The 15,051-nt window shown below is 44.5% G+C and overlaps 1 protein-coding gene across 8 annotated transcripts in view; it reads left to right on the forward strand.

Annotated features, from left to right (window-relative positions):
- Positions 1-5,462, forward strand: part of zdhhc11 (zinc finger DHHC-type containing 11) — a 216,467-nt gene extending 211,005 nt beyond the window's left edge. For all 8 annotated transcript variants that reach the window (XM_055651430.1, XM_055651440.1, XM_055651466.1 and 5 more), the window contains one exon: positions 1,786-5,462. In XM_055651430.1, coding sequence (XP_055507405.1) covers positions 1,786-2,177 — 392 coding nt within the window. In that variant the 3' untranslated portion in view covers positions 2,178-5,462. The remainder of the gene's footprint in view (positions 1-1,785) is intronic.
- Positions 5,463-15,051: the final 9,589 nt, after the last annotated feature.

Below are 15,051 nucleotides of genomic sequence, written 5' to 3' on the forward strand. Positions count from 1 at the left end.
ATCATATTAAATGGCGGTGCAGGCTCGAAGGGCCGAATGGCCTACTCCTGCACCTAATTTCTATGTTTCTACGTTTATTGTACACCCTTTATTTTACATTCGACTCATTTTGTTTTAGTTTTGTTATTTATTATGGGAGACACTTGCATTTCTTTGCAATGTTTTAATACAAGGGCTAATAGGGAATGGTCTGGTTATGGAGATGCCTCTTGTGATAAGGGGATATTGGATTCAAACACCTGCCTCTCTGATCCTCTGTGCACTTGTGAGGAAAATCTATTCCATTGTCATTGTTATAGAGCTGTTTATCTCTTCCCCGAGATTACAGTATTTAATCACTTATTCGCTGGATAGCATTTCTGATTGTGTTGGTGAATTTAAATGCACAATTGAATGCTGTTCTGTTTTGCATTTAAAAGATACATCAAACCATGCAAATAACCGAGTTCTCATCTATTTGCAATATTCAGTGTGTAGGAAGGAACTGCAGATGGTGTTTTAAACCGAAGATGGACACAACAAATTAGAGTAACTTAGCGGAGTCAGACAGGATCTCTGGAGAAAAGGAATAGGTGACGATTTGGGTCGAGACCCTTCTTCAGACAGAGAGTCGGTTCTTTCCCCCGACTCTCAGTCTGAAGAAGTGTCTCGACCTGAAACATCCTTTTCTCGAGATGCCGTCTGAGCCACTGAGTTACTCCGGCCTTTTGTGCAATATTCAGTGCTTTGTTCTCAAAGTGGCATCTCTGAATGTGTTGATGAATTTTAATGCAGGGTTGCACACTGTTCCATTTTTGCATTTGTAAGTAACAGGCAGAAGGAAGGAAGCACACAAAGAGCACAGTTTTCATCCGGGTGCATAAAACTCTTTGATCATGACCAACCTTTTCACGAGGGGCAAAAGTAGTTATCAGTGAGCAGCACCAACACATCAGGAGCATGGTTACTTTAGCCAATGTCACTTTCACACTGTCCTTAAACCTTTCTTCACAAAATATGAATGGTGGCCGATTAGGAAAAGGGGAGATGCAATGAGACCTGGGTGTCATGGTACGCCAGTCATTGAAAGTAGGCATGCAGGTGCAGCAGGCAGTGAAGAAAGTGAATGGTATGTTAGCATTCATAGCAAAAGGATTTGAGTATAGGAGCAGGGAGGTTCTACTGCAGTTGTACAGGGCCTTGGTGAGACCACAACTTGGAGTATTGCGTACAGTTTTGGTCTCCAAATCTGAGGAAAGCCATTCTTGCCATAGAGGGAGTACAGAGACGGTTTACCAGACTGATTCCTGGGATGTCAGGACTTTCATATGAAGAAAGACTGGATAGATTCGGCTTGTACTCGATAGAATTTAGAAGATTGAGGGGGGATCTTATAGAAACTTACACAATTCTTAAGGGGTTGGACAGGCTGGATGCAGGAAGATTGTTCCCGATGTTGGGGAAGTCCAGAACAAGGGGTCACAGTTTAAGGATAAGGGGAAAATCGTTTAGGACCGAGATGAGAACATCATTTTTCACCTAGAGAGTGAATTCCCTGCCACAGAAGGTAGTTGAGGCCAGTTTATTGGCTATATTTAAGAGGGAGTTAAATGTGGCCCTTGTGGCTAAAGGGATCGGGGGTATGGAGAGAAGGCTGGTACAGGATACTGAGTTGGATGATCAGCCATGATCATATTGAATGGCGGTGCAGGCTCGAAGGGCCGAATGGCCTACTCCTGCACCTATTTTCTATGTTTCTATGTCTACTTGTACTTTACTGGATCCTTTTGTTATTGTTCTCAACAGTGAGCTCCATTCCTGAACCGCTGGAAAGCTCCGAAGGAAAGGTGCAGAATGACCAGAAGAACTTCCAGGGATCTCACCGGCAAAGCTTGGAGTCTATCGAAGAGATCCCAGTGGTGCAGAGCCCCCTTGGCAGCGCATCGATGGACAGCGGATGCAAGGAAGGAATGAGTAATGCAGAGAAGTGTCTTGATGCGTCCAACCAAAGTGTGCTCCCTGACAACGCTCCCAGCTCACTGGCAAACCAAAGAGACTCGACACAGCCATCCACAAAAGCTATGAACCAGCCAGCGGCAAGGACTTACTTGGTTACACAGGATTCAGAAAGAGCTCATCAGAAGCACAGCCAATTAGCACAGCAGTCCAGTAAAGCTAGCCAGAATAGTCTTGGATAAATTAAACTCTCCTCTTTTTTTTTTTTTTTTTTTTTTTTTTCCCCCCGCGCGGCCAGCCATCACGGATTTAAAACACCAATGTTACTGGTGTCTTTTAATAATGATTCAACAATCAGCGATGCAGTGTTTCTGGGTGGGAAATTATTTGCATCGGAGGTTCCACTCCCTTTATTTTCCTGTGATAGACCTTTTCTGTTGAAGAGCGTGAAAACTAATAATCACTAGAGATGATTTTGGCTGATGTGAACCATGTGGGCTTCTGGAGATTATGGCGCCTCCTTTGTTGACATAAGTGGAGTGGAACTCCCTCGCGTCCCCAGTCTCAAGCTTGGGACCCTGTGCCAAATTCTGGCCATGTTATGGGGCAGTGACATGACACCTGAGAAATGGCACGAGACGTTTGCACACCTCGATCCATCTGCTGGAGGAGGGAGGGACCTGACCTTCTCACCAGGAAAGCCGGCCTGACTGTGAAGGGAGAGGACCGAAATGGTTTCATGTCTGAAGGAAGGCCCGCACCAAGGAAAAGAAAGGAAACCGACCCTCCTGGGAATCGATTCACTTTCTCCAAAGAACATCCAAGGGGCCTTAATTGTGGTCGTCCCGGGGAAACCCGGAAACTTTCTCCGATCCAGCTTTTAACACTGAAACTGCGATCCTGAATTCTTATCAAAAACTCGAGTTTAAAAAATATTAACTGCTTGCTTTTCCGTGTGTTATCTGAGGCTGTCCCTCAGGGTTTAAGGATGAATTGCTACTACTTTAGGGTTGTGGGTGCTGAGGTGGAAGTTGGTTAAAGGTCACGGTGGGGACTGCTGGCTCTGCCTTAGATGAGCAGGCGGTGAGTGAGTACTACGGTCCTTCAGCTGCTGATAGGGATGGGGGCTCCTGCTGGCCCCAATGAAAAGACTTGAACGTTCTCAGTGCCCACTTGGGTACTCCTCCCGCAGTTTGACAGGTCACAGGCAGCAATTCCCATGGGTCAGTAAATGCATTCCATCTTTTCCATGGTATAAATAATTTGATTTTTAGCTTCAAGCACATTCCACTTTGCCGATGACCAAAACAGCTACGTACGTAATAGGACATGTGGAACACTCTCTTTGCAATTTCTTTTAGTTAATGTGTATTTAATAGTGTAAACCTGGTTGCAGATTACAAGGAGACACAAGGAATTGCAGATGCTGGAAGCTTGAGTATATCACAAAGTGCTGGAGGAACTCAACGAGCAAAGCAGCATCTCTGGAGGGAATAGACGGACGACGTTTCGGCTCAGAGTCTGAAGAACGGTCCCGATCTGAAACGTTGCTTATTCATTCCCTCCACAGATGCTACCGGATCCACTGGGTTACTCCAGCATTTTGTACGTTACACTTCATTACAAGTTTAAGTATCTTCAAGCCTGAGCCAATGGTCTGCAAAATACCTTAAAAAAAAAGTATATGAAGCATAATAAAATAAGAGTTCTGACAATGTGTCTTTGACCTGAAACGTTAACACTGTTTCTTTAGCCATAGATGCAGCTTGAACTACTGAGTATTTCCAGCATTTTCTGTTTTTATATTAAGTACATGTGAATTTCCAACATTTAAACTACTTTTGCAAGCTTGTGTTTGGTACCTTCACCTTCCATGAATGTCGACTTCATGTTGAACTGATGTCCAGCACAACATGCAATTACGGAAAATGATTTATTGTGAGTCGCACCCCTAGTTTTCCACATTTTACAAACTCGTGAAAATGTGAGCTGCTTTTAGCAAACTTTACATATAGCAAGTCTACTTTTATGAAATGAAGAATGTTGAATGTGAACAAGGTTATGCTTTTATACACTAACAAGCATGTAGAAATCTTTTTACTACCAACACAATTTGCCCTTGGTTCTTAAATAGGTTGTACAGTTTCTCCAGCAGAAGGTCTGTTGGATGCAAGGTATTATGTATTGCATTGAAATGAAATATGAAGATCTTTATTTCTAGTGATATGAAGTTAGTACTTTTGAAGTATTTTGAAATTGAATTACTTGGAAGAAATGAGATATAAATATGAGATAGAGGATTCCTGTTATATTAACATCTACACTAATCCATTTGAGTAAATGTAAGGCAGTTGCTCAGTGGTCTTTATTAAATATTTTCAGTGAGGCTAATTTTGCCACCATTTAAAAGATATCAATCAATTTATTTCCGTCTGCACTTCCTGTTTAAATTATTTCCATTGCAGCTCGCTGCATTAATATTTACGTTGGAAATTACCTTGGTAAGCTGTCATACTCCAATACAGGTTGCTGTACCACTTCCTGTTACTGTTGGAGTGTAACAGATGACAACATGCATTTTCCATTCAAAATGTTGATATGAAAAGTTACAGCAGAGAAGTCTAAAAAGACAACGGGTCACGTTTCGGGTTCAGACTGAAGTAGGGTCTCGACCCGAAATGTCTCCCATTCCATCTCTCCAGAGATGCTGCCTGTCCCGCTGAGTTACTCCAGCAATTTGTATCTAACCTCTAAAAAGACAACGATTTGAATTGGGACTGAATTATTTCTCCATTTCATGTTCCAATTATTCTGGCCCCTTAAATCCTGCAGATGAGGTCCACAGTTGTCCTCCACTCCCTATGTCTATTATAACCAGAGTTTAGTTAAAGATAATTGATGGATTTTACATTTTTTTAAAAAATAAATGGAAATTAATTTAACATAAAACGGCAGACTTCAACTAATCATTACTTCATAGGAGGTCCTAATAACAGTTGGGATGTAGAATCTTTTGGAGTTTGTCACTAAACTTCAGCAAAGACAACCAGCTTGAGTTGAACCACTCCTTGGGTAGAAAGGTTTGAAGAACGGTTGGATGAAGGCAACCAATGTTTATTAGTGTTTTTCCATCAGTTATTGGACAACCAGGGACAGTGATGTGCGCTGTGGTTAAGATATGCCCTTTCCTGCCAAATGCAGGGATAGAGCATGCGTATCGAATTAGAATTTAACTTGCCGTTTAAATGCACTATTCTATTGATAAATACTGTGTTCAACGTGACACTTTTTAAGCTGTAATAGTTATGATTTGATTTGTGTTTTAGTGCCCATTTTGTGGAACTCAAAACTGTTTTTAAATGTGTGAATGAATAGAGAAGTAGGATGTAGGAATATTTTTACCATCACTTTCTGTTTCTTTGGCACGTTCTGCCTTTTTTGTTGGTTACTTTCAGCCTCTGCAACACATTTGAAATGAACCAGTGTATGAGAGAGAGCAAATAAAATATGACTAATTATGACAATCATTGGGTGTGTGATCTCCATGGTTACATGACATACACGTATGACCTTGAATTTACATTTTTTTTTCAACATTGTAGAAATGATATGATTTTAATCATTTTTCACACAGAGAGTGGTGAATCTGTGGAATTCTCTGCCACAGAATGTAGTTGAGGCCAGTTCATTGGCTATATTTAAGAGGGAATTAGATGTGGCCCTTGTGGCTAAAGGGATCAGGGGGTATGGAGAGAAGGCAGGTACAGGATACTGAGTTGGATGATCATATTGAATGGCGAATGGTGAAGGCTCGAAGGTCCGAATGGCCTACTCCTGCACCTATTTTCTGTGTTTCTATATGGTTAAAATGATAGCCTGGAATGTAATATCAGTGATGAGGTTTTTATGAACAGCACATCATATTTGAGACAGGGACTATAGCTTTCGAAGCTTAATATTGAGTTCACCAATTTCATTTCATAAGCATTTTCGCATGTTACAATAATTTGATAATTTCTAATTTCATCATCACCAATTATTGTTTTATTTTTTACAAATTCTAGATTAATAATAAATTTCTAGGTTGTTTAGGCTAGACTTCTGGATTACCTGTCCAGTTATTTGGCTGACATATCACCATCATAGAACATAGAACAGTACAGCACAAGAACAGGCCCTTCGGCCCACGATCTCTGTGCTGAACATGATGTTATCTACCTACACATAAGCCTTATCCCTCTATTCCCTGCATATCCATATGCCTATCCAGATGTCTCTTAAATGCATCTTAATCATATCGTCCTTGCTTAAGGAAGTGCTTTCCTGGCACTCACCGCCTTCTGTGTAAAAAATGGCATTGCATATAGAGAACACCATAGTCTCACCATAAAATCTCTTCCCTATTCCACTCTGCACACATCAACCGCATATCTTCTTCAACGGTTTAGAAGCTACAAAATTGTGCAGAAATCCCTGGATAACATGATCAGAGTTCTTGCAGTTCCACACGACCCACATATCTTGAATAGGTCTTTTCATCAGTTTAAATATGAAAATGTTATCTCATCTTGTATTTTTATGATTTAATTAATAAATCACAGCAGGCTTGGATAGAGTAGATGTGGAAAAGATATTTCCACTAGTGGGAGAGTCTAGGCCTAGAGGTCATAGCCTCAGAATTAAAGGGCGTTCTGGGAAGGAGATGAGGAGGAATTTCTTTAGTTAGAGGGTGGTAAATCTGTGGAATTATTTTGCCACTGAAGGCTGTGGAAGCCGTCAGTGGATAGATTCTTGATTAGTACAAGTACCAGGGGTTATGGGGAGAAGGCAGGAGAATGGGGTTCGGAGGGAGAGATAGATCAGCCATGATTGAATGGCAGAGTAGACTAGATAGGCCTAATGGCCTAATTCTGCTCCTATCACATGATCTTATGAATGGGTAAATGTTTACCAATTATTACACTGAGTGGATTCAACATTAGTTTTGTTTTTGTGTATTTTATTGAAATTTATTGAATGATTTTATGAATCAGGGAACAGCAAATCATAGCTTACTTTGGCACGATACAACTTTCCAAACTTAATACTGAGTTCAACAATTTTATTTCAAAAGCATTTCTACCATGTTAGGACAATCAGGTAGTTCCTTTGGTCTTCATCATGAATTGCTGTTTCCTTTTATAGGGGACGATCAGCCATGATCACAAATGAATGGCGGTGCAGGCTCGAAGGGCCGAATGGCCTCCTCCTGCACCTATTTTCTATGTTTCTATATTTTCCCATATTCCAGATTATCTGAAGGAGGGTCTCGACCCAAAATGTCACCCATTCCTTCTCTCCAGAGATGCTGCCTGTCCTGCTGAGTCACTCCAGCGTTTTGGGTCTACCTTCCAGATTAATAGACTTTACAATTCCCTAAAGTTGCTCTTTGAAAGAACACTCCATTCATTCCCAATCCCCTTTCATTGAGGTTGCCATAGAATGTGTGCCTTTAACTTATTATTGGAATTATTCTACTTATTGGCATAAACATGAAATATTACACACTTCATCTGGCTCCCTTCCGTTATTGTTAATGTAACAGTGTGTGGAAACTAAGGACTGCAGATGCTGGTTAATGGTCAAAAGGACACAACGTGCTGGTGTAACTCAGCAGATCAGGCAGTGTCTTGGAGAACATGGATGGATAGGTGACGTTTTGGGTCGAGACTCTTTTTAAGACTGATTATAGGGTGGGGGTGGGGGGGGGCGGGAGAAGAATGCTAGAAAAGGAGAGAGGCACATCAAAGCATGACAGGTAATAGGTGAACATGGGTGATTTTCTGGGGGGGGGGGGGGAGGAGATTGAAGCGGGCAGTCTGAAGTAGGGTCTCCACCCAAAATCTCACGTAACCATGTTCCCCAGAGTTGCTGTCTGACTTTCTGAGGGAAAGCAAGGACGACTTGAAGTTAGAGAAGTCAATGTTCATTACACTGGGGTGTAAGGTGGCCAAGCGAAATATAACTTCGGCTTTCATAGCAAAAGGATTTGAGTATAGGAGCAGCGAGGTTCTACTGCAGTTGTACAGGGTCTTGGTGAGACCACACCTGGAGTATTGCGTACAGTTTTGGTCTCCAAATCTGAGGAAGGACATTATTGCCATTGAGGGAGTGCAGAGAAGGTTCGCCAGACTGATTCCTGGGATGTCAGGACTGTCTTATGAAGAAAGACTGGATAGACTTGGTTTATACTCTCTAGAATTTAGGAGACTGAGAGGGGATCTTATAGAAACTTACATAATTCTTAAGGGGTTGGACAGGCTAGATGCAGGAAGATTACTCCCGATGTTGGGGAAGTCCAGGACAAGGGGTCACAGTTTAAGGATAAGTGGGAAATCCTTTAAAACCGAGATGAGAAGAACTTTTTTCACACAGGGAGTGGTGAATCTCTGGAATTCTCTGCCACAGAGGGTAGTCGAGGCCAGTTCATTGGCTATATTTAAGAGGGAGTTAGATGTGGCCCTTGTGGCTAAGGGGATCAGAGGGTATGGAGAGAAGACAGGTACGGGATACTGAGTTGGATGATCAGCCATGATCATATTGAATGGCGGTGCAGGCTCGAAGGGCCGAATGGCCTACTCCTGCACCTAATTTCTATGTTTCTATGTTTCTATAAGGTGCTGTTCCTCCAATCTGCATTGGGCCTCTCTCTGACAATGAAGGAGGCCCAGGACAGAAAGGTCAGATTGGGAATGGGAGGGGGAGTTAAAGTGCTGAGCAACCGGGAGATCAGGTAGGTTAAGGCGGACTGAGCCTGTGCTTGGTCTTGCCGATGTACAGGAGTTGATACCTGGAACAGTGGATACAGTAGATGAGGTTGGAGGAGGTGCAAGTGAACCTCTGCCTCACCTGGACAGACCAGGCAGCAACACGACCACTGCTCCACCCCATACTGCCCATAATTGTTGACTGCCTAATGTTGACAAAATTATGATGGTTCAAATGATCTGTCAAAGGTTCCTGACTAAATCACAATTTCTCAATAAAATGTAGACCATAGACAATAGGTGCAGGAGTAGGCCATTCGGCCCTTCGAGTCAGCAGCGCCATTCAATGTGATCATCGCTGATCATCCACAATCAGTACCACATTCCTGCCCATATCCCCTAACTCCGCTATCTTTAAGAGCCCTATCTAGCTCTCTCTTGAAAGTATCCAGAGAACCGGCCTCCACCGCCCTCTGGCAGAGAATTCCACAGACTCACAACTCTCTGTGTGAAAAAGTGTTTCTTTATCTCCATTCGAAATGGCTTACCCCTTATTCTTAAACTGTGGCCCCTAGTTCTGGACTCCCCCAACATCGGGAAAATGTTTCCTACCTCTAGCGTGTCCAAACCATTAATAATCTTATATGTTTCAATAAGATAACATCTCATCCGGCAGAATTCCAGAGTATACAAGCCCAGCCGCTCCATTCTCTCAGCATATGACAGTCCCGCCATCCTGGGAATTAACCTTGTGAACCTACGCTGCACTCCCTCAATAGCACGAATGTCCTTCTTCAAATTTGGAGACCAAAACTGCACAAAATACTCCAGGTGTGGTCTCACTAGGGCCCTGTACAACTGCAAAAGGACCTCTTTGCTTGACTCCTCTTGTTATGAAGGTCTCTTGTTATGATGGGATATGTGACAGTCTACTTCATCCAGTTAAAAAACACCCACAAATTGAAAATATAATAAACAGATAATCAGCTTTGATTTGATTGAGATGCAATGGCTTAGACAATTGGGGAGAAACACCCAAAGGATTATCTTAATCCAAATCCACTTCCTCTCTTATGATCACCTCTGCGATTTTCCCTGTGCTCTGCATGATGTGATTATTGCAAAATATGCATTGCAAATTGTCAGAGGGAAGTGGGCAGAAGAAATTATAAATTTTGATGGATTTCCTGAAGATCAACCGATGCAAGGCGTTTGCAAAACATGTCTCCTGTTTAACAACTCGGCTTACCATCGATATCTTGATAATGTTCATGGACCCATAAGGGTCTTGCTTTATGTTTAAGAAGGAACTGCAGATGCTGGAAAATCAAAGGTACACAAAATTGCTGGAGAAACTCAGCGGGTGCAGCAGCATCTATGGAGCGAAGGAAATAGGTAACGTTTCGGGCCGAAACCCTTCTTCAGACTGATTGGGGGGAAGAAGAAAGGAAAAAGGAGGAGGAGGAGCCCGAGGGCTGAGGGATGGGAGGAGACAGCCTGAGGGCTGAGGAAGGGGAGGAGACAGCAAGGGCTAACAAAATTGGGAGAATTCAATGTTCATGCCCCCAGGATGCAGACTCCCCAAGCGGAATATGAGGTGCTGTTCCTCCAATTTCCGGTGTTGCTCGCTCTGGCCATGGAGGGGACCCAGACCCAGGAGGTTGGATACGGAATGGGGCTCCATTGAAATGCTGAGCCACCGGGAGGTCAGTCTTGTTTTTGATGTGTTAGTGCCACTTTGTGGATGTCTGCCATATTGCCGCAATGCATGCAAATGAATTAAGGTTGGAAAAGGGGACTGATCCTGTGCACAGAGTAAGCTTTTAACCAGAGGCATGGTCCACCTAACCCTCAAATGATATCCCCCCAGAGGTTTCATGCTTTTATTTAAAATCTCTCATAATTGTATCATTGTATTAAAATATCTTTTCACTGTGGTTGTTGCCCATTCATTTTAATTTCTCTTTTAGAATAGAAATATAAATAGTATCGGATGGAAGACGGACATTGGTCGATGTTGTTGATTAAAACAATGTGAGTTGGGTTTGAATGTCACCCAAACTGAGACAAAGAGCTTTTTTTATGCTGCTGGTGCTGCAGTTCAAGAGGCATTACATCTGAGGGCAAACCACAGAGACAGGCTGTTGTGTGGGTAGGACGTTAGGAAACTGTTGGATGGCAATTATACACTCAACCCCTGGAGTTACCGCAACTGAGCACATGTACTATATTGGCATCAGACTGGCAGGCTTAAAGAGCAGAGAGCTCACACAATCAAGCAGCAACAAAGGAACAAAGTTCAGCAGTGAAATTATGAAGGTAATTTGGAAGACAAGGAGAGTACATGTTAAAAAGTTTTAAAATAATGTCATGTAAAATAAAATATTTTTTTAATATATATATATTAAGGAAAAGGGATAATAACTACAAGCTATTTTAGGATGAAAAAAGGATGCTGATGAAAGATCATCGTACAGTTCTAAGTGTATATGACTGTGTTCATAAAAATGCATAAATTACTACTGGAGGAAGATTGTGAAATGTGAAATATGGAGTGAATTCTCACTTGAGAATCCAGGAATAACACATCCCGGTTTTAAAAATCACCGAATCTTCAAGAATCAGAAAGAGGGGACAACTCCGAGAGCCCCCTCAAATGTGTCATCCGCTTCCCTGCAACAAATCGTAGCCCCCAGGTGAGATCAGGACACAAACCCTAGTTGGAACGAGCCGCCAGAGGAGGTAATGGAGGCTGATACCATGGCAACGATTGACCACGATGACGTGGACCTATTTCAGTGCTGTATAATTCTATTGCATGATGCATTTCGGAGTCTGCTCTATGGAGAAGGTTGTGAGACACATTCGGGCTTCTTCTAAAACTGTCCACAGGAGCGGCTTGCAGTGGGCAACCTTAAAAAAAAAATCAGATGGCTCAGCTAATAACTCCACATTCTTGGATCCACCTTGAAGAAGGGTCTCGACCCGAATTCAATTCAATTCAATTCAACTTTAATGTCATCGCACAAATACAAGTATGAGTACAACAAAATGCAGTTTTGCGTCAGTCCGTAGTAGTTGTACATAAAGAAATTTAAAAAAAATAGAAAGAGAGAAGATACAGAATAATCAAAAAATACAGAATAATTAAACAATGGGGACGGAGGGACTGGAGAAATCTATCGGCGGGACTCCGAGTTCAGCAATGTGATTTTATTGTTTTAGAAGCTGTTCCTCATCCTACTAGTACGTGACCTGAGGCTCCTGTACCGCCTCCCTGATGGGTGAAACGTCACCCTTTCCTTCTCCCCAGAGATGCTGCCTGACCCGCTGAGTTACTCCAGCATTTTGTGTCTACCTTGCAGAAACAAAGAACTGCAGAGTTAAAGAGGGAACTGCAGATGCTGGAGAATCGAAGGTTACACAGAAAAGCTGGAGAAACTCAGCGGGTGCAGCAGCATCTATGGAGCGAAGGAAATAGGCAACGTTTCGGGCCGAAACCCTTCTTCAGACTGATCAGGGGTGGGGGTGGGTGGGGACAAGAAAGGGAAAAGGAGGAGTAGCCGGAAGGCTGGAGGGTGGGAGGAGACAGCAGGGGAGCTGAGGAAGGGGAGGAGACAGCAAGGACTAACAGAATTGGGAGAAGTCGATGTTCATGCCCCCGGGGTGCAGACTCCCCAAACGGAATATGAGGTGCTGTTCCTCCAATTTCCGGTGCTGCTCGCTGTGGCCATGGAGGAGACCCAGGACAGAGAGGTCAGAGGCGGAGTGGGAGGGGGAGTTGAAGTGCTGAGCCACCAGGAGGTCAGCTAGGTTATTGCGGACCGAGCGGAGGTGTTCGGCGAAACGATCGCCCAACCTCCGCTTGGTCTCACCGATATAGATCTGCTGACATCTAGAGCAGCGGACGCAATAGATGAGGTTGGAAGAGATGCAGGTAAACCTCTGTCGCACCTGGAACGATTGCTTGGGTCCCTGAAAGGAGTTGAGGGGGGAGGTAAAGGGACAAGTGTTGCATCTGCTGCGGCCGCAAGGGAAAGTGCCCGGGGAGGGGGTGGACCGAGAGGGAAGGGAAGAATTGACAAGGGAGTTATGGAGGGAGCGGTCTTTGCGGAAGGCAGATATGGGGGGAGATGGGAAGATGTGGCCAGTAGTGGGGTCACGTTGGAGGTGGCGAAACTGACGGAGGATTATTTTTTGTATGTGATGGCTGGTGGGGTGAAAGGTGAGGACTAGGGGGACTCGGCCCTTGTTGCGAGTGCGGGGATGGGGAGAGAGAGCAGTGTTGCGGGGTATGGAAGAGACCCTGGTGCGAGCCTCATTTATGGTGGAGGAGGGGAACCCCCGTTCCCTGAATAGTGAGGACATTTCAGATGTCCTGGTGTGGAACGCCTCATCCGTGGAGCAGATACGGCGTAGACTGAGGAATTGGGAGTAGGGGATGGAGTCCTTACAGGAAGCAGGGTGGGAAGAAGTGTAGTCCAGATAGCCATGGGAGTCAGTGGGTTTATAGTGTATGTCGGTTAGAAGTCTATCACCTGCAATGGAGATAGTGAGGTCAAGGAATGGTAGGGAAGTGTCGGAGATGGTCCAGGTGTATTTCAGTGCCGGGTGGAAATTAGTGGTGAAGTGGATGAAGTCAGTCAGTTGTGTGCGGGTGCAGGAGGTGGCACCAAAGCAGTCGTCCATGTAGCGGAGGTAGAGGTTGGGGATGGGGCCCTGGTATGTATTGAACAAGGATTGTTCGACGTAACCTACAAATAGGCAGGCATAGCTGGGGCCCATGCGTGTGCCCATAGCTACGCCTTGTATTTGGAGGAAGTGGGAGGAGTCGAACTCGAAGTTATTGAGGGTAAGGACCAGCTCCGCTAGGCGGAGGAGAGTGTCAGTGGCTGGGTATGGGTTGCTTCTCTGGTCGAGGAAGAACCGGAGGGCTGTGAGACCATCGTGGTGGGGGATGGAGGTGTATAGTGATTGGACGTCCATGGTGAAGATGAGGGGGTGAGGGCCTAGAGAATTGAATGCGCGGAGACGACGGAGAGTGTCTGAGGTGTCTTGGACATAGGTAGGGAGGGATTTAACCAAGGGTGATAGGATGGAGTCAAGGTATTTGGAAATGAGTTCGGTGGGGCACGAACAGGCGGAGACAATGGGTCTTCCGGGACAATCTGGTTTGTGGATTGTAGGGAGATGGTAAAATCGGGCTGTGCGGGGCTGGGAAACGATGAGATTGGAGGCTCGGTCGGGTAGGGCATTGGAGTGGATGAAGTTGGTGATGGTGCTGGAGATGGTGGCCTGGTGCTCGTCAGTGGGGTCATGGTCCAGGGGTAAGTAGGAGGAGGTGTCCGATAGTTGGCGCGTGGCCTCAGCTTTGTAGAGATCGGCGCGCCAGACTACCACGGCACCTCCCTTGTCAGCGGGTTTGATAACCAAATCTGGGTTGTTGCGTAGTGAGTCGATGGCAGAGCGTTCCTGTGGTGAGAGATTGGAGTGAGACAGGGGAGTGGAGAAGTTGAGGCGGTTGATGTCGCGACGGCAGTTATTGATAAAAAGTTCTAAAGCCGGAAATTGGCCACGAGGGGGGTTCCACGAGGAGGGGGTGCGTTGGAGACGGGAAAAGGGGTCATCAGTGGGGGGCGAGGACTCCTTCCCATGGAAGAAAGCTGTGAGGCGGAGGCGACGGTAGAAGCGCTCCAAGTCGTGGTGTGCGCGGAATTCATTGAGGTGGGGACGGAGGGGGACAAAACTGCAGATGCTGGTTTACACAAAAAGGACACAAAGGGTGGCACGGTGGCGCAGCAGTAGAGTTGCTGCCTTACGGCGCCAGAAACCCGGGTGGTCCTGACTACGGGCGCTTGCCTATATTGCGTTTGCACGTTCTCTTCCGTGACCTTCGTGGGTTTTCTCAGAGAACTTCGGTTTTCTACCACACTACAAAGACGTACAGGTTTGTAGCTTAATTGACTCGGTATAAATGTAACCACTGTAACTAGTGTTGGATAGTGTTAATGGGCGGGGATCGCTGTATCTCTGATCTAAACTAAACTAAAAAATGCTGAAGTAACTCAGCGGGTTGGGCAGCATCTCAGGCGGACATCGATAGGTGACATTTCGGGTCAAGACCCTTCTTCAAGAGTGTTTTATTGTCAAATGTCAATAGACAATAGATGCAGGAGTAGGCCATTCGGCCTTTCGAGCCTGCACTGCCATTCAATGTGATCATGGCTGATCATCCCCAATCATATCCAGAAACCACACAATGTAATTCTTACTTGCAGCAGCACAACAGATATATAAACATAGTAATCTGTAAAATCCTTAACAAATTAAACAAACAGTAAGTTCAGTATGTATATTTAAAAAAACAGAC

Source organism: Leucoraja erinacea, chromosome 2 (assembly GCF_028641065.1).
Source record: "Leucoraja erinacea ecotype New England chromosome 2, Leri_hhj_1, whole genome shotgun sequence".
NCBI lineage: Eukaryota > Metazoa > Chordata > Chondrichthyes > Rajiformes > Rajidae > Leucoraja > Leucoraja erinaceus.